The 17173-nt window shown below is 48.7% G+C and overlaps 2 protein-coding genes across 2 annotated transcripts; one reads left to right on the top strand and one right to left on the bottom strand.

Moving 5' to 3' along the window:
- Positions 1 to 30: 30 nt before the first annotated feature.
- Positions 31 to 8234, bottom strand: Dnali1 (dynein axonemal light intermediate chain 1). Its single transcript, XM_038334869.1, has 6 exons — positions 8130 to 8234; positions 7549 to 7694; positions 5904 to 6073; positions 4089 to 4267; positions 3655 to 3819; positions 31 to 1277 (listed from the first exon to the last, which is right to left on the bottom strand). Exons 1-6 carry the CDS (start codon positions 8208 to 8210, stop codon positions 1242 to 1244), a joined length of 777 nt encoding a protein of 258 aa, XP_038190797.1. The 5' UTR covers positions 8211 to 8234; the 3' UTR covers positions 31 to 1241.
- A 1124-nt stretch (positions 8235 to 9358) lies between these two features.
- On the top strand, positions 9359 to 16864 carry Snip1 (Smad nuclear interacting protein 1). Its single transcript, XM_038335213.1, has 4 exons — positions 9359 to 9611; positions 10556 to 10658; positions 13574 to 14157; positions 15329 to 16864. Exons 1-4 carry the CDS (start codon positions 9400 to 9402, stop codon positions 15591 to 15593), a joined length of 1164 nt encoding a protein of 387 aa, XP_038191141.1. The 5' UTR covers positions 9359 to 9399; the 3' UTR covers positions 15594 to 16864.
- The last annotated feature ends 309 nt before the right edge of the window (positions 16865 to 17173 follow it).

Below are 17173 nucleotides of genomic sequence, written 5' to 3'. Positions count from 1 at the left end.
CTTGGTTCCTCCAGAGTGTGACCGTGTGTGTGTGTGTGTGAGTATGTGTGTGTGTGAGAGACTGTCTGTTTCTTTACTGAGCAGTGCTGGGGATGGGAGCCTACAAAGCTGTAGGAGCACGAGGGCCTCAGAGATACTCGTGATGAGACTGGAGGAGCGGGGATGCTCCAGCAACTGCCTTGAGCCTGCTTGGGCTCGTTAGGGTATAAATGCTTTTCTGTCTGGGCGGCAAAGCCAGCACACCACAGGGAAAGGGCTCTTCCAGGAAGGTGGCAGACCTAGTTCCTCAGGATCCTGGGGTGACAGTCAAAGACGTAACTCTAAGTAATATAAGGTCAGAGTGTGTGGGGTATATTCAGTAAGAAGAGCTCTTGGGGTCATACTGCAGTACGCCTTGACTGGGATGGAGGGCAAAGCTGCTAAGAAGTGAGTCCTTGCTGGCACGCCTTTGGGCATTCCCACCAACAGCAAGGAAATGATAGTGCCACCTGAAGAACAGGACTTCTGACACTTGCCTGAATGATGGGTGTCATCAAACTCACCTCTCCCGCCCTGGGCTTCCCTGAATGGAAATTAGTCTGTAATTGAAGTCTTCTGGGGGCCATAACCTGACTAGAACTGCAGTGACATGTCGCTACCTGCTTAGCTGTTCACTGATGGCTATTAGGGAGTGTAGAGTCAGGCTTTCATGTCCTTCCTGCAGAAGCTGAGTAGTGGGGAGGGCCTGGGATACAGACAGAGCTCAAGATACTGGGACTTTGCCTCTCAGCAAGCATGGGTTTGTCTGCTGTTGTTTGCAGAACCAGGCTGACTGAGGATAGGCTGCTGACTTGGGTGGGGATGAGGCTAAGAGCAAACTCTGAAATAAGTTGCTAAGAGTTACACTAAAGAGATGAAGTGGAAGGATGGGGCCAGGGAAGCCCAAGGTACAAGGTGAACCATGAACTGGACTTGGTACAAAAGTCATTTCTCCAGGGAAACATTTGCTTCCTGTTACTGAGATGGCAGATCCCCAGGCCAGTCTATAAACTGCACATGGACACGGGGTTACACCACCTTCCACAGTCCAACCAGGAGCCTGGCTGCCGGACCTTAGGTGTTTCACGGCACTGGGCAACAGTTCTAACAATTACGTGAGTGGTGATCAGGGGAAGGGGATGGCTTGTTCACTCAGGAAACTGGCTTTTTATTACAATGGGCTTACGATGCGGCGTAGTGCCTGCTGAGACTCATGGAAATTATCACTTCTTCGGTGCGATAATGCCTTCCAGTTGGGCCTGAAAAACAAAAACAAAACTCCATTAATATTTGCATCTTGCACCCTAACAACACATAGCTGAGCCTGGAGGAATAGCCCAAAGGCTGCCACTCTGAGCGACGCCCCCTTCTGACTCAGCTCCATACTTTCTAGATTAGCGGGATTCAAGCTTGGCATGTTTTGTTACATGAGCAGAAACCAGAGCTGTCCTGGTTTCCATACAATAATTGCTCAGTGTATAATAGAAAGCACAGAAAGGGAAACGGAATAAAAGTTGTTGAAATAGTGGTTTCCCATCACTCCTGCTTTAAGCCTGAGTATGTCCACTAAGCTAAACATTGGGCTCTCCGGCTCAGTACCATGGAGCTCTGGTTGGACCAGAGGTCTGGGAAATGGCCACCGAGACAGCTTGACACTCAATTAGAAGAAACTGCTGCCAGTGAGGAGGGAAAGCATAAGACACTAGGGGGTTCTTTGCTCGGTTCCTCTAGCAGCCAGCACAGTGATTTACTGCAGTGATATGTGAACAGACCCTTCACGAAGGTCTATCCAGGGAACGGAAAACACCGCTTTCTTTCTAGTGCAGCTTTGAGCCAATAAAAAGCTTTCTTGTAAAGAATTCTTCGCCCTGGGGATTTCAAGGCTGCCTTTGGATGTTAGAAGGATGCTAAGGTATTCAGCTTTGGTCTTGTTGGAACTAAGGAACCAGCTTTGGAATCTGCTGAGTCAACGTTTACATCTGGCTGGGGAAGTCTCCAGCTTTTCTTCTAATAGACTCTTGAGCAACTAGCAAAATCTCTCATCCTCTGCTGAAGGCTCATACAAAGCCTTCCTTATCTCAAGGGCCAGACCTTTTGGCTTTAAGTAAGGGAGGTTGGAGAGAGCTGCTTATAGACACCATATTTAGAAGAGGGATGCTTAAACCTCAGCAAGCCCTGGAGCCTTTCAAGGCCTTTAAGCTGCGCTGTTGGGTACCAGTCCCATAGCTTCTGTTGAGCACATCTGGGGGTGGCCAATAATTATTTATAAAAGTTGCCCTGTGATAAGGGTAATGCTTGTCTGGGGTTCAGCCTTTGCAGCCTGAGGCCCAGCCTCCTTCCCATTCAGCCCTCTTTCTCAGCACCACAGCTGAGCTGAGGAAAACCACCTCCACCTGGCTTCCTCAGCCATGCACCTAGCGAGGCTTCCCACGTATCTTTATTTCAAGAGCTTTCTCTGCTTTTGACACTGTGTATGAAGATGCCAGGGTGGCTAGCACTCCTGTTAGAGCCTGCTGAGGAGACCTAGTCCATAGAGGCAGTCTCCAGCGAGCAGCTCAAGGGGACAGAAGCTGTTGTCATCCTCTCTGATTATGAGCATCTGTCTCCCAGGAGGGAAAGAGATTGGCAGGCATGGTGCTCTCCACTGGAGGGGCAGGCTGGAGTGTGGGCTAGTGCTGAGGCTAGACTTCCTTCACAGCCTAGGGGATACAGAACATAGAAAAGGAGCCCCACACCACCCCAGTTAGCTTCCTGTACTCCTTGGCAGTACGAGTGGGCCAGCATTTAAAGGTGATGGGCACAGGCCTGTAATCCCAGCTACTGGAGAGGCAGAGGCAGGAGAATTCCAAATTCACAGCCTCCCTGGGTTACAGTGAGTTCAAGGCTAGCCTGGGAAATGCAGGTCCTGTTTCCAACTGAAAACTAAAAGGAGAGCGGGAAAGTGGACCTGGGTTCATTTCCCAGCACCCACAAAGTGGCTTACAACCATCCATAACCCCAGTTAGGGGAGCCAACAGGCACACATGTGGTGTATGTATGTGCACGCAGGCAAAACATTCGTACACATAAAGAAAAATAAGGTTTTTTAAAAACTCTTTACAACCAGGACTGATATCACAGAGAAACCCTGTCTTGAAAACCCAAAAACAAAACAAAATAAAAACAACACACAACTCTTTAAAAGAAATTAAAAAGAACTGGGCATGGTGGCACATGCCTGTAATCCCAGCAGTACAGAGGCTAGGAAGAGTGTGAGTTTGAGGCTAACCTGGGCTATGTGAGAGACCCTGTCTCAAAAATCCAAACAAGAAAAAGAAAAGTAGAGGGCTGGAGAGATGGCTCAGAGGTTAAGAGCATTGCCTGCTCTTCCAACGGTCCTGAGTTCAATTCCCAGCAACCACATGGTGCCTCACAACCATCTGTAATGGGGTCTGGTGCCCTCTTCTGGCCTGCAGGCATACACACAGACAGAATATTGTAGTATACATAATAAATAAATAATTTTTTTAAAAAAAGAAAAAGCAAAGTAGAAAGGAGGGCTGAAGATAGAGTTTCGGGTATAATGGCTGCCTGGTGCGCTTCACGACACTGAATCTCCACTACTCCACAAAAAGGAAGCCATAAATGTGCTCTTACCTTCAGCTGCTGGTTGGTCCTCTTCAAGAACTGGATCTCCTCATTGTGCTTCTTCTCTTCCACCTGTCGCCTCTCACTCTCCCGCTTCTCAGTGGCCTCACATTTTGCCTTCTGTTCATTCACTTGCCTCTCCAGATCTCTCTTTTCTGTCTCCAAGTCTGCAATCTGAAGATAGAATGGCCGTCATCCTGGGACATCCCCCAAGCAGATGAGTGCCGGGAGAGCCTGGCGGGGGTGGCTTAGGACACTGTTGTCCAGCCTAAGACAATGCCAGGGTATGTGCTGCCACCCAGTGGGAAGTCGGCGATTGACATGGAGCGTCCTCAGACAAGACCACCTCCTCACTGAGGCCTTGCACCCTCAGGACCAGGATCCAGGGATGCAAAGACAGCTGCATGTCTGAGAACTGTGGGGGCATAGTGAACCCCACTCACTTTCCTCTCCATGTCTGACTTCCCCTGTTCGGCCTGCAGTGCCTTCCTCATGCCGAACGCCACGCTGCTCTCATACAGAGTCTGGTAGGCGGCGATGGTCATGCGGATCTCATCCCGGACGCGCAGCAGCAGCAGCCCTCTCTCTGCACAGTTGATGGTGACCTCCCGGATCAGCTCATCTTCCGCGCACGCGCACACAGGGAGAGAAGAGACAGTGGTGAGGAGGCGTGCCCTTTGCCTATGGTAAACCACCCTTCCTCTTCCTCTTGAGAGGCAAGGATCTGGGAAAATGATGGCTGGTAAAAGGAAGAGTCCCAGTCCGGCAGTGGTGGCGCAATGCCTTTAATTCCAGTACCCAGGAGGCAGAGGCAGGCAGATCTCTGTGAGTTCGAGGCCAGCCTGGTCTATGAAGCAAGTTCCAGGACAGAGCTAGCACAGAGAAACCCTGTCTTGAAAAACAAAGCCGGATTGCCAACAGCCATATAAGAAGCCAGGCACAGCGGCACCCATGGGATTCCAGCCCTGGACGTGTGGAGACGGGAGCCCCCATAGAGCTTGGGGGCTAGTTAGTCTTGCTAAATCAAAGAACTCCAGGCTCAGTGAAAAACTCTGTTTCAAAAACAAAGAAGAGGGGCTGCAGGAATGACTCAGTAGTTAAGATCGCTGGCTGCTTTCCCAGAAAAATCCATGTTTGGCAACTAACAATTATCTGTAACTCTAGTTCCAAGGGATCCAATACTCTCTTCTGGCCTCCTTGGACACTACATAGATGTACATAGATAGACATGCATGCAGGTAAAATACCCACATACAAAGTCTTTTGAAAGATTCTCCCCCCCCCCCAATGGAGAATTATAGAAGACATTTGAAATTGACTTCTGGACTTCGCACATGTACACACATTCATATACAACCATACACATTCATGCGCAACCATACACATGTACACACATATACATGCATACAGCACACACAAAAACTAAAACTATGGCCTATACGAAGGTGCTGTGAGAGGGTGTATTCCATGACCCAGGAAACTCCTCTCATCCTGACACTTGAAAGAAGCATGCAGTCTGCAAGTTTAGCGTGGAGAGAGAGAGACTAGAGCCCCAGGTTTGTTTGTGGTTGTTGGTTCCCTTGCTTCCATGTTCAGGCACAAAGTGGGTATAAGAAGAACTGTCCTTCCCAAACGGTGGTGCTTAAAAGCGCACCTGCTAAACCAGGCAGCAGTGTTGCACAACATTAATCCCAACACTCAGGAGGCAAGAGGCAAGTGGACCTCTGAGTTCAAGGCCAGCCTGGTCTACAGAGTGAGTTCAAGGGCAACAAAGGTTACACAAAGAAACCCTGACTCTGTAAACAAAAAACAAAAATCAAAACAAAAATGCACTCCTGTTGGCTAGACTGGTTTGTGATTAAGAACATCAGGGTCGCCAGACTGTGATGGCACACACCTTTAGTCCCAGCACTTGGGTGGCAGAGGCAGGTGGTGAGTTTGAGGCTGGCCTGGTCTACAAACTGAGTTCCAAGTCAGTCAGGCCTATTACACAGAGAAACCCTGTCTCGAAAAAACAAAAGAAGAAAACAAAACCAAAAAAAAAATAAAATAAAATAAAAACCCCAGCAGGATCTAGAACTTTCTTCTCTCCTTCTGTAAGTACCCAAATTGGAGGGCAAACCACACTCAGGAAAAGAGAAAAGAGAGGATCCCTAAATGGGGGGGAGGTGTATAGTTTGGGGGAAACCAGGGTTTGGTTTTGTGCTGGACGGAGGAAGCAGACGGTGTACAGCGCTCACCCCACCAAGCCTCCTCACCGAAACACTGCGAGTAGAGCTCCCTGCGCACAGGGCAGATGCCCGTCTCCCTGGCCTGTCTCTGCTGCAGCTTCAGGTCCAGCTGCTCCTGTAGATGCACCACATCCATCCTGGTGCTAGGGGTGCTGGACACCTGCTGGATCCATAGCTGCGTGTCTTCCACCCACTCCCTATGATACAGATACAAGTCACCCGACATGAGAGCAAAGGGCCTGAGCAGGAGTGACAGGCGGCAAGGTCAAGTCACCAGAATCCACTTCCCTCTCCTTCCCAAGCCACACCCACTGTGCAGCCTCAGGACACCTCCCTCAGGGTTGGGCAGATGATGGGTAATCTCTACAGTCCAGGAGACCACAACTCTGTTCCAGGTCAGACCTGCTTAGCATGTTGAGGACAGGAGTGTGGTCCTGCGGCTTGATTTGAGTAGAAGATGCAGTGGGAAATCCCCACACTAGCTTGCGGTGGAGACACGGAATATCATTAAATTCATGCAAGTCAGTAGGAAGTATCTATGTATGGTGGGGGCATGGCTGTTCTTGAAGGGCTGTGTTTGCAATGGCTGCCCATAATGAATTCTGTGGTGGAGGCACAGCCAATGCCTGCAGTGACGAAGGCAGAATGGCAAGGGAGGGAGGACGTCTATGTTGGTGGGAGAGAATCCGCTGATAAATGACACCTCTCTCCTAATCTCTGGAGAAGATCACAGATTCTCTGTGGTTCCTTTATTCTCTGAGAAAGAGCTTTATTGCCTTGGGTATAAAAATGTCCATTAGGCACACACACAAAAAAAATGTCCATTAGGTAAAAGCTTTTGAGAATTCTAGCTAGGCTATGTAGCCCAGGCTGACCTCAAATTCTTATCCTTCTGCCTCTGCCTCCTGCATTCTGGGATTAAAGGCGAGATTCAGCTGGCATTGCCTTATTGGACATTTGTGAGTTTTTTTGAGACACAATCTTGTTATGCAGCACTAGCTGGCCTGGCACTCCTTTTGCAGTTCAGGATGGCCTTGCCTTTGAGGCAATTCTCCTGTCTAGCAGAGTGCCACCACACCAGACTCTCTATTGGGATCCCCCCACCCAAGACAGGGTTTCTCTGTGTAACATTCCTAACTTTCCTGTAACTCGCTCTGTAGACCAGGCTAGTCTTGAAATCACTGAGATCCACCTGCCTCTGTCTCCCAAGTACTGGGATTAAAGGTGTGTGCCACCACCTCCCAGCTCTATGGGAAATCTCGATGGCGCTACCAAGAAAGCAGAATATTGGAAATGGGATTTAGGAGGCACGGGGCTGGACTAGAGACCTAGATTTGAAAGCTGATTGCGTAGCTGGCATCTAAAGTCATGAGACTGTTCAGAATATGGATGGTAAGAGGATAGATTTAGAGGTTTTCTGTTTGGCTGTGAGCTCCAGCCGTAGTCAGACTCCATGAAATCCAGAAAGCTGAGAGAAAACCCAAGGCAGAACACAGGTAAACTTCCTGGCCCCACACAGGTAAACTTTCTGGCCCCACACAGGTAAACGTCCTAGCCTGACACACCTAAGTTCTTGGGCCAAGAGTTTGGACCTTCTTCCAGCCACTGCATCCCTCACCCCTTCTATGTATGTATGTATGTATGTATGTATGTATGTATGTATGTATTTTACCTTGGAGGCAAGATGGCATTCAAGATTTCTTCTGCCTGTTTCGCAGGATCAGGGACACAGGAAGTTGATGGTAGTTTGCCCTTGGGTGGCTGTGGGACTGGACCCGAGGGCCCAGGCTGCTGGGGGCTGACTTTCAGTGAGCGAGCCTAAGAGACAGGTGAGACAGGACGTCCAGTTTGCTCCAGCTTTCTTGTACAGGCTTCCCCATTTCCAGACAACTTCCCTCATCTATGGTCTCAACAGAAGTATGCCATGAAGAGACATAGAGGGCTATCTGACTCTGGCCCTGTATTTGAACTGGTGTCTCTAGAGATGAAGTCACTACCTGGCCCATACTTGGACCTGCCTACCACAAACCCCATCCATTTCCCAGAGACTTCTTTCTGATCTTAAATCTGCCCTTTGGGGTCACAGTTAGGCTTGTCTTACTACTTTCCCAACCTCCGTCGTCCCTGTCCCAATTCGCTTGGCTGTCAGTCCCAGCAACCCCTGTCTCCTGAAATTCCAGAGATCCTCAAAGCTGGGATGTCTTCCTCCACTGGAAACCGTAGGATCTCGCCCCGCGTGAGACCTGTTCATACCTTGGGGCTCCGTTTTTCTGTGTTCCGGCTCACCAACACTGGGGTGTCATATTTGAGGAGAGAGTCCGCGGGGGGTATCATAGCGGCAGCAGGGCTGGCAACTCTGTAGAGGTCCCTCCAGGTGTGGCCTTGTTTGCGGTCACCATGGAAACCCCTCCTCGCCTCGCCTCATGGATGGGGCGGGGCTTCGTAGGGAGGCGGAGCTGGCCGCGTGAAAATTTTATTCAACTGAGCTCGCTCCACAAGCTCCCGGCTTCTTGGTGAACAAGATTGGATGGAGCCCTAGCGCTAGATCTGATAAGGGATGTGATGAAATGGGCAGACCACCTTTGCTGAGCTTGAAAACGGAAGTCATCTCCTGACTTCTTAAATCGTTTGGCGACGATTGGCACTTGGAAGGCAAAGGCTAGTGGATCTCTGTGAGTTACAGGACAGCCAAGGCTACATGGGGACACTGTCTCAAGAAACAAACAAAAACAAAAAATAATAATTTCCTATTGTTGAGTACTTGTCTGTGTTTTGTAACTATCAACAATCCTCCACGAACAGCGCTGGATTAGCTTTTTCACATAAGATTTTCCTTTTTTAAAAAGCCGGGCAGCAGTGGTGCATGCCTTTAATCCCAGCGTTTGGGAGGCAGAGTCAGGCAGATCTCCGGATTCGAGGTCAGCCTGTGTACAGAGTAAATTCTAGGACAGCCAGGGATACATATAGAAACCCTGTCTGGAAAAACAAAACAAAACGGATATTTTTTAAAAAATTATTTTGATCATTTTTGAGATCCTGGGGGTTGCCCCCAGGGCTTTGCACACGCAAAGCAAACGCTCACTGTACAGCTAAGCCACATCCCCAGGCTTTCCGCCCCTTTTAACTTCAAGCATTTGTATTTGGCGGTGCTTTGGGTTCGGCTAGGCAATCGCTCTACCCGAGAGACAACTTTTTCAAATTTTGAGATAGAGTTCTCACTAAATTGCCCAGGCTGGCTTCGAATTTACAGCGATCCTCCTGTCTCAGTCTTCAGAGGTCTGGCCCTGACTTTCCAGCCCTCCAGTCTTACTTGCCAGCAGCCCAGATCCCTCTGCCACCAGCCGGGGCGTCCCCAGCATGCTAATGCTGTCACCTGCGGCCCCGCCCACCAGGGGGTTACCTCGCCGTGAGGGCTTCTGGGATAGCGCTCTGCCCGGAAGCGGAAGTGCAAAGGTCGGCCCGTCACTTCCTTCGGCTCGAGTGGCTCAACGGACCGTGCAAGTGGCTCTCGGCCGACCGCAGGATGAAGGAGGGAAAGAGCGAGCGGGAGCGAAGCGGCCGACGGCGACACCGGGCAGACGACGCGCTGGCGACCGTGGTGGTGAAGCAGGAACGTCTGAGCCCCGAACCTGTCGCGCACCGCCGACCCGACGCCCCAGCCGCTAACCCGTCCCCGCCCGCCGCTGAGCCAGGCCGCGGCGGCCACCGCGGGAGTCGAGGCCGGGGAGCGAGCCGGTGAGCGGGCCGCGGCCGGGATGGCGCGGGTTCCGGGCGGTGCGAGCGACTGGGGATGCAGAGCACCTGTTGAGTTGCAATGAGATTCCCCCGCCTGGCCACGGTGGACGGTGGGAATGTCTTTCCACTCGCCTGCCGCCAAAGAGTGTCTCACGTTGGGTCTTGGCGACTTCTTCGCAGCACTCATTCGCTGATGCCTCCATACAGCATCGATTTACTGAGTGCATAGTGTGGGCTAAAGATCAATTGAGGTACTGGGCCACAGGGTGAGGAGAGATGGTTTGACCCTGGCGAAACTGGGCGTGCTCTAACCCTAAGAAGGAAAATAAAATAACAAGTAGATAGGTTCGATTAGTGTTAATGATAGATTAAAACAGTAATGTGGCCGGGCGGTGGTGGCGCACGCCTTTAATCCCAGCACGCGCGCGCGATCACGACAGAAAAATATATACAAAAAACCTGAAGTGGAACTGTGTTTGTTTTAAAAGTTGGAACAAAACATCCATTTTATCTGGACTTGAGTGATGAAGGAGCAGCATTGTAGGCTGGTAGGAATAACGTGGGATGGAGGACAGGGTGGGACCCTAGGACTTGCCAAGGGATTGGATGTGGTTGCTGGAGAAAGGAGTGTGCTAGGAAAAAAAAAGAACACAGTCAAGATTGACTTCCTGGATAGTGGTACCAATTAGTAGGATGACAGTCTGGAGAAAGAAAGGTGTCTGAGGCTTTGGGGTTCAAGAATTAGGTTATGTAAGTGAGCAGGCCTCAGCAGGAAGTCATTCATGTACGTGTGTTTGCTCCAAGTGAGCAGGAGCGTGAAGGCCTGATTTCCACTAGCGGGTTCACAAATGTGTTGTGTCTAGCGGGTGAGCCTGATACTTGAAGCTGATTTCTTTGGGGGAAGGGACATTGAGGTAAAATCCTGTGTACCATGCTCTGAAAAGGTCCCCAGCCAAAAAGAAAAACAAGTCCTCAGGGAGAAGAAGCAAGTCTCCACGGACTAAGAGAAGCCGGAGTCCCCACTACGCCACGGTTAAAGTGAAGCAGGTGAGTGAGAGGGCAGGCGCCCTTGATAGGAAGTTCACGTCTAGAGCTGTTGCTGACGAGGGTCTGCACCTACGTGTGTCCGTGTGTCCTTGTCCTGGCAGTGGACTCTTCTAAAAACTGGCCGTGTGTTTGTGGTTGTTTTACATGAATATTTAAATTTGGAGGAAATGATTGGTTTGATTCTGATAACCCTTTGTCAGAAATACGTTTCCGTTTCTCCCAATAGTAACTTCTCACACGACCCTGGACAGTATCATAGTCAGGAGGATACTGACAGCTCACTGTTGTGGGATGCTTAAGACTGCTCTTTAGTCCCATTCCTTTCCACCTTTATCCTTGCTGCCTCCCAGCTGCTTCTCTGTCTCTCATTTCCTGGATGGACAGACGTTGTTTATAGTACTGTTTAAACCAGCACGGATGGGCCAGGTTTGACCTGTGACTGCCCGCATGCTCCAATACGTCCTTTAAAAGGACACTGTTATTTTACTGCAGATTAAAAATCCATCAGGCATATGAAGTCTTGAAACCAAGTGTCCTGATTTCTTCTACTTTATTCTTTCAAAAATTAGCTGTTCTGAGCCTGGCGGTGGTGGTGCATGCCTTTAATCCCAGCACTCAGGAAGCAGAGACAGGCGGATCTTTGTGAGTTCGATGCCAGCCTGGTCTTACAAGAGCTAGTTCCAGGACAGGCTCCAAAGCTACAGAGAAACCCTGTCTTGAAAAACAAAAACAAAAAAACAAAAAATTAGCTGTTCTGGTTCCTTTGTCTGCATCTCTGTAAATGTTAGAACAGTCTTGAATGTGTGTGGTTCAAAATAATTTTTTTGCATGTTTTTATGTCTGCCTGCATGTATGTATGTACACCGTATATATGTCTGGTGCCCACAGTCCAGAAGAGTACCAGATTCCCTAGAGCTTGAGTTAAGGATGGCTGTAAGACACCATGAGGGTGCTGGGAACTGACCCAGGTCCTCTGGAGAGCAAAAATACTTTTAACGGCTGAGTTATCTTCCAGGTTTTCTAGTAATGTCTTGCTTGATGTAGGTGTGGTGTGTGCATGTAATCCTACACAGAGACAGGAGGATCACAAGTTCAAGACTGGCTAAGAGTTTAATGAGAGACACCGTCTCAGAAGTTAGCACTGGGGCTAAAGTTTAGGAGTGTTTGCCTTTTTCTGAATCCTAGTCCCATTACCATTGTGTTTGTTTTTATATTGATGGATTATTACTCAGCCTTAAAAGGAAGAAAATCCTGACACATGTTACAAGATGTTTGAACCCTCATGACTTGCTTAATAAACCAAGGGAAAAAGACAAAAAATACATGATTTCACATCTTTGTAGTTGAAACAGTTGATCTCCTGCTAATTAGTTCCAGATTGGCCTGAAACTTGTTTGGTAGGTAGCATAGGCAGACCTAGAACTCTTTGGTTTTTCGAGACGGTTTCTTTGTGTAGCGTTGACTGTGCTGGAACTCGCTCTGTAGACTAGGCTGACCTTTATAGAGATCTGTCTGTCTCTGCCTCCTGAGTACTGGGATAAAGCCAAGAGCCACACCACCTGGCTAGGCCTAGACACTTGATTTCCCACCCCTCGCCCACTGTGGAGATAGGTTCTTATTCTTACTATGCCACCCCAGTTCCTTCGCTTGATAGTAGTGATTCCTGACCTTTTTAGTTTTGCTAATCTGAGAAAATTTTTATTTTTTGCATTGATATTCTGGTTCCTAGTGAGATGGGGGTTACTAAGTATTAGCTTCTGGAGACTACTGTTGATACCAGCCTGTGGACTGGTTGCCTTACTGATTGATTTCTCACTGGTCTGTTTCTGTCATTGTTTTTTTGAGACAGGGTTTCTTTGCGTAATAGCCTTTTGTGTAATAACCTGCTGGAACTCTGTAGACCAGGCTGGCTTTAAACTCACAGAGGCCTGCCTGCCTCTGCCTTCTGAGTGCTGGGTTCAAAAGCCTGCGCCACTACCAGGTTCTCATTGATCTACTGGTGTGTGATGTGTATTGTGGTTTCTGCTAGACTGATTTTTAGTATGTGTTTCCATTTTGTCAGAAGTTTGGAAACTACCAAGTAGTACTTTCTTGTAGGTTTCTTGAGGCTTTCATGTTTCTTAGATTTATTCCTAGATGTTTGAATAATCATTGTAGTTGTTGAAGTTGGAGCTTTTGAAATTATTTCAATTTCCCTTGTTGCTTATGAGAAAGTTGACTTTTTCCTTTATGTAGCTTAAATGTGACTATTCTGTTTTCTTCCTTTAATTCCTTTTTTGATGGGGGGCGGGTTTCAGGTAGCCTTGGCTATCCTGGAACTCCCTCTGTAGACCAGGCTGGCCTTGCAGTGATGCTGGGGTTAATGGTGTTCACCACCACCTGGCCTCTCTGTGCTGTTCTACACATGCTGCCCTGTGAGTTTGCCTGCAGATGACTGAAGGGAATATTCTCCTCCCCTCTGTTTCAGCCTCTTGTTTTGAGGGCTCTGGATGTGGACTTGGGCTATCAGACCTGTATTTGAGAAGCAGCATGGACTATAGAGTCTTAATGACCCGCCAGGGGAACAGAATTACCGCAGATAGCCTTGTGGGAATAAGACTTTATTCTGAATTCCAGCACCCAGGTCACAAATGTGTTGTTTTTGCAAGATTTAATTATGTGTGTGGGTGTTTTTCCTGCATGGATGTCTGTGCATCATATAGATGCAGCGCCCACACTTGTCACAAGAGGGCATTGATTCCCTTAGAACTGTAGTTACAGATGGTTGTGAACAACTATGTGGATTTTAAGAACTGAACCTGGGTTCTCTGGAACAGCAGTTAGTGCTCTTAACTGCTAAGCCATCTCCCCATCCCTGGCAGCTTATTCATAGAGTAGAAGCCATCTTCCCTTTACTGAATGCATCTTAATTTCAGGAACGTGAGGACCATCCACGGAGAGGACGAGAGGATCGACAGCACCGGGAGCCATCAGAACAGGAACAAAGGAGAGCTCGTAACAGTGAGCGAGACCGGCACCGGGGCCATTCCCGCCAAAGGAGGAGCTCTGGTGAGAGGCCTGTCAGTGGGCAGGGTCGGGACCGAGACAGCCAGATTCTGCAGGCCCAGGAAGAAGAGAGGGACTTTCATAATGCCAGGCGCCGGGAGCATCGCCAGCAGAATGAAGGTGCTGGCAGTGAGGCTCAGGAGGTGATGCCTCGCCCTGCTGGTAACAGGAGCAAAGAGGTGCCTGTTAAAGAAAAACCAAGCTTTGAACTTTCTGGGGCACTTCTTGAGGACACCAATACCTTCCGGGGTGTGGTTATTAAGTACAGTGAGCCCCCAGAAGCCCGGATCCCCAAAAAACGGTGGCGTCTCTACCCCTTTAAAAATGATGAGGTACTTCCAGTCATGTACATCCATCGGCAGAGTGCTTACCTTCTGGGTCGACATCGCCGCATCGCCGACATTCCCATCGACCATCCCTCTTGCTCCAAGCAGCATGCAGTCTTTCAGTACCGGTAGGTAGACCAGGGGAGAACTGGAGAGGGAGCTGGGGTGAGTTTCTCACTGAGGATGCCTATGTGTGAGGATGCAGAAGATCCCATTGCCCTTGTGTCTATCTAATGAGCTGGGCTGAAAGTCTAGCAGCCCTTGAGTAATCTCTTAACATTTATATGAGAGTCTTGAACTTGATATCAGAAACCCAGATGTTAGGCTCTACTGTTGTGAAGGTGCAGGCCTGTAATCCTAATTGCAGGTCTCTGGAGGCCAGGCAGAAACGATTGGTGTACCCTCTAAGTGTATCCCATGTACCAACATCCCTTCTCAAAAAGAAAGAAAAGAAAATATTTATAAGGTCCTGCCCCACTCTGGACCTATTTCCACATGCCCCCAGGGCTGTAATGAGAACCAAATAGAAGTGGAAGCTAGAGTCAGAATGCCAGGTACACGCTGGCTGAATCTGCTGCTTGGATCATAGACCTTTACCATCTGGTCCTCGACACTCCTGTGGGGAAAACAGGACCAGGGTTAGCATCCTCATTTGACAGCTGAGAAAACTGTAGCTCAGCACAGTCAGCTGATGGTACAAATGACCTTCAGAGCAGAACTCTGTCTCATATCTAGCCCTTGACTCTCAAGTTCTAATTCTAATGTTTTTCCTCATTTGGCCTGGTGCTAAAATAGATGTACAGCATTGGGGGTGGGGGAGTATTGTGTAGCCACAGCAAGAAGTCTTGAGTTCTACATTGGGATTTTTCGTGGCCCTCCATCCCCACCTGCCACTCACAGCCCTCTTACCTTTTCTTTCTTCTTTTAAAGATTTATTACGTATACAACATTCCTTCCATGTATGCTTCCATGCCAGAAGAGGGCACCAGATCTCATTATAAATGGCTGTGAGCCACCATGTGGTTGCTGGGAATTGAACTCAGGACCTCTGGAAGAGCACTCAGTGCTCTTAACATCTGAACCATCTCTCCAGCCCAGCCCTCTACCTTTTCTCTTGGGTATATGTAAACTGCTCCCAATTCCCCTAGGCAGGCAATACTTCCCCGTGACCTCCCATAGTTTGCATTTGATCCATGTTCAAGCCAAGGCAGTGACATCTAGATCTGTAGCAGCGAGCTTCAGAGTAGGTGGTCTCTAGCAGGACATGGCTGACAGGCTTCTCTCCCTGGTCTATTCTAGGCTTGTGGAGTACACGCGTGCTGATGGCACAGTTGGTCGGAGGGTGAAACCCTACATCATTGACCTCGGCTCAGGCAATGGAACCTTCTTGAACAACAAGCGTATTGAGCCACAGAGATACTACGAACTGAAAGAAAAAGATGTCCTTAAATTTGGGTTCAGTAGCAGAGAATATGTCTTGCTCCATGAGTCTTCAGACACCTCTGAACTAGACCGGAAGGAAGATGAGGATGACGAGGAGGAGGAAATGGTGTCTGACAGCTAGCAACTGAGAAGCACCCCACTATTAGAAACTGTTCCTGCTGGAGGCCATGGGCTTGACTCTCCAGTGCCTCTTCTTGCCTTAAGTCTTTCCTCTGTTGCTGCCCAGCTTGTGTTGCAGTATGAGAACTCTCACTTCGTGTTTTGTTGAACTTGGCACAGCAGCTGCCTGCCTGTGGGCGCTTGTTTTCAGAACAGTCTCACCAATTACAGCATGGCGAGTTTTGGTCAAAGTGTGTGGCTGGAGTGGGTGCCTTCAGAACCGCTGCACAGGAAACCAAGCCCTTGGACAGGGGATTGTGGCTTGTTCTCTTTGTACAGTTTCTTATTTATATGTCGTTGAGCTTTGTGGACCAGGGGTTTTGTTTTGGGGACAAATCCTAGAGCAGAGAATCTCAGTAAGCTTTGGTTGTCACCAAAACAACCTCCAGCATATACCAAAGCTTTGACCTGGATCAGCTCTTGAGTCATAGAGGTTGATTTTACACTTCGTTTTTTGGAAGTGACAGTTTACCACATGACCTCATTATTGACCGTCTAAGCTAAACAGAAACTTGCAACGCCTGTATAGACATGACTGCGTGGGGAGGTCATGGCTTCTACCGTCGGGTGCCCGTGTCTCTATCCTGCACTGGGTTGTGGAGCTGCGTCCTGAGAGGGTTCCGATTTCCCCGGGAAACAGACATAACCAGTTTTTGAGGCAGGGTTTCTCTAACAACCCTAGCTGTCCTGGAACTAGGAACTCCCAGAGATCCGCCTGCCTCTGCCAGCATTAAAGCTGAGGTGTACGCCACCACCGCTCGGCAGCATAACCGTTTGATCATCTGTTCTTTTTCTTCAGCTTTGCATTTTTATTCAAATGTTATCTCCTCTCTTTGAGAAACACCCTGACATTGACTTTGTAGCAGGGCCTTGCTGTGGCCTCAGGTCGTGTGTGTGTGTGTGTGTGTGTGTGTCTAAAGGAGCTTGTGTAGCTTCCACATCTCGGTTCCATCTTTGACATAGGTTTGTATTTACTTCCCAAGGGTGGAAAGCAAGGACAGCCCAGCTTCTGAACTTCCCACCTGCAGTCTGTGTAAGTAGAAGGGAGTTCATTACTTACAGTACGTGTGCCTGTAAATGGTGTGTTTCAGAGCTATGTGCTGATTTTCATATGACAGTGTTTGTGATAGAGATAATACCACATGATAGGCAAAGGCCTGTCGCATTTGGAGAGCGGCTTTTCATTTATATGTATTTTTGAGATAAAAAATAAAATTTGTAAATATAGCCCCATTTTAGAGGGTAATATTTTCCTAGCATAAAGGACTCTTTGTATCAGTGTTTTGAAGTAAAAGTCATATGTGTGTGGGAAGCGTGGGGCGAGGAGAGAACCTTTCCTCATTAGCAAGGAGGAATCACCTTAGCAGGGGATTCACCGTGCTCTTTTGAACTGTCAGAAGGTTTGTGTAGATGGTCCTTCATTAGGACCCCTTCCTTCTCAGGTGGTGATGAGGGCACTCACCCTGGGCTGCTCTCAGATCTCTCTTGGGGTTAGAATTTAGGACGCTGATAAATAGCCTGTCTGGAGTCATTGTCTCACTT

This window comes from Arvicola amphibius, chromosome 6, assembly GCF_903992535.2.
Source record: "Arvicola amphibius chromosome 6, mArvAmp1.2, whole genome shotgun sequence".
NCBI classification, from domain to species: domain Eukaryota; kingdom Metazoa; phylum Chordata; class Mammalia; order Rodentia; family Cricetidae; genus Arvicola; species Arvicola amphibius.
The sequence above is the reverse complement of the archived record's forward strand: the minus strand, read 5'-3'. Positions and strand labels throughout refer to the sequence as shown.

Bases quoted from the DNA above. Each gene is read 5' to 3' on its own strand.
- Dnali1 (XM_038334869.1), bottom strand. From the start codon at position 8,210: ATGATACCCCCCGCGGACTCTCTCCTCAAATATGACACCCCAGTGTTG. The intron at 7,695-8,129 runs GTATGAACAGGT...CCTGTCTCTTAG, and splicing joins CAGAAAAACGGAGCCCCAAG to GCTCGCTCACTGAAAGTCAG. The intron at 1,278-3,654 runs GTAAGAGCACAT...TTTGTTTTTCAG, and splicing joins GGACCAACCAGCAGCTGAAG to GCCCAACTGGAAGGCATTAT.
- Snip1 (XM_038335213.1), top strand. From the start codon at position 9,400: ATGAAGGAGGGAAAGAGCGAGCGGGAGCGAAGCGGCCGACGGCGACAC. The intron at 9,612-10,555 runs GTGAGCGGGCCG...TGCTCTGAAAAG, and splicing joins CGAGGCCGGGGAGCGAGCCG to GTCCCCAGCCAAAAAGAAAA. The intron at 14,158-15,328 runs GTAGGTAGACCA...GGTCTATTCTAG, and splicing joins CATGCAGTCTTTCAGTACCG to GCTTGTGGAGTACACGCGTG.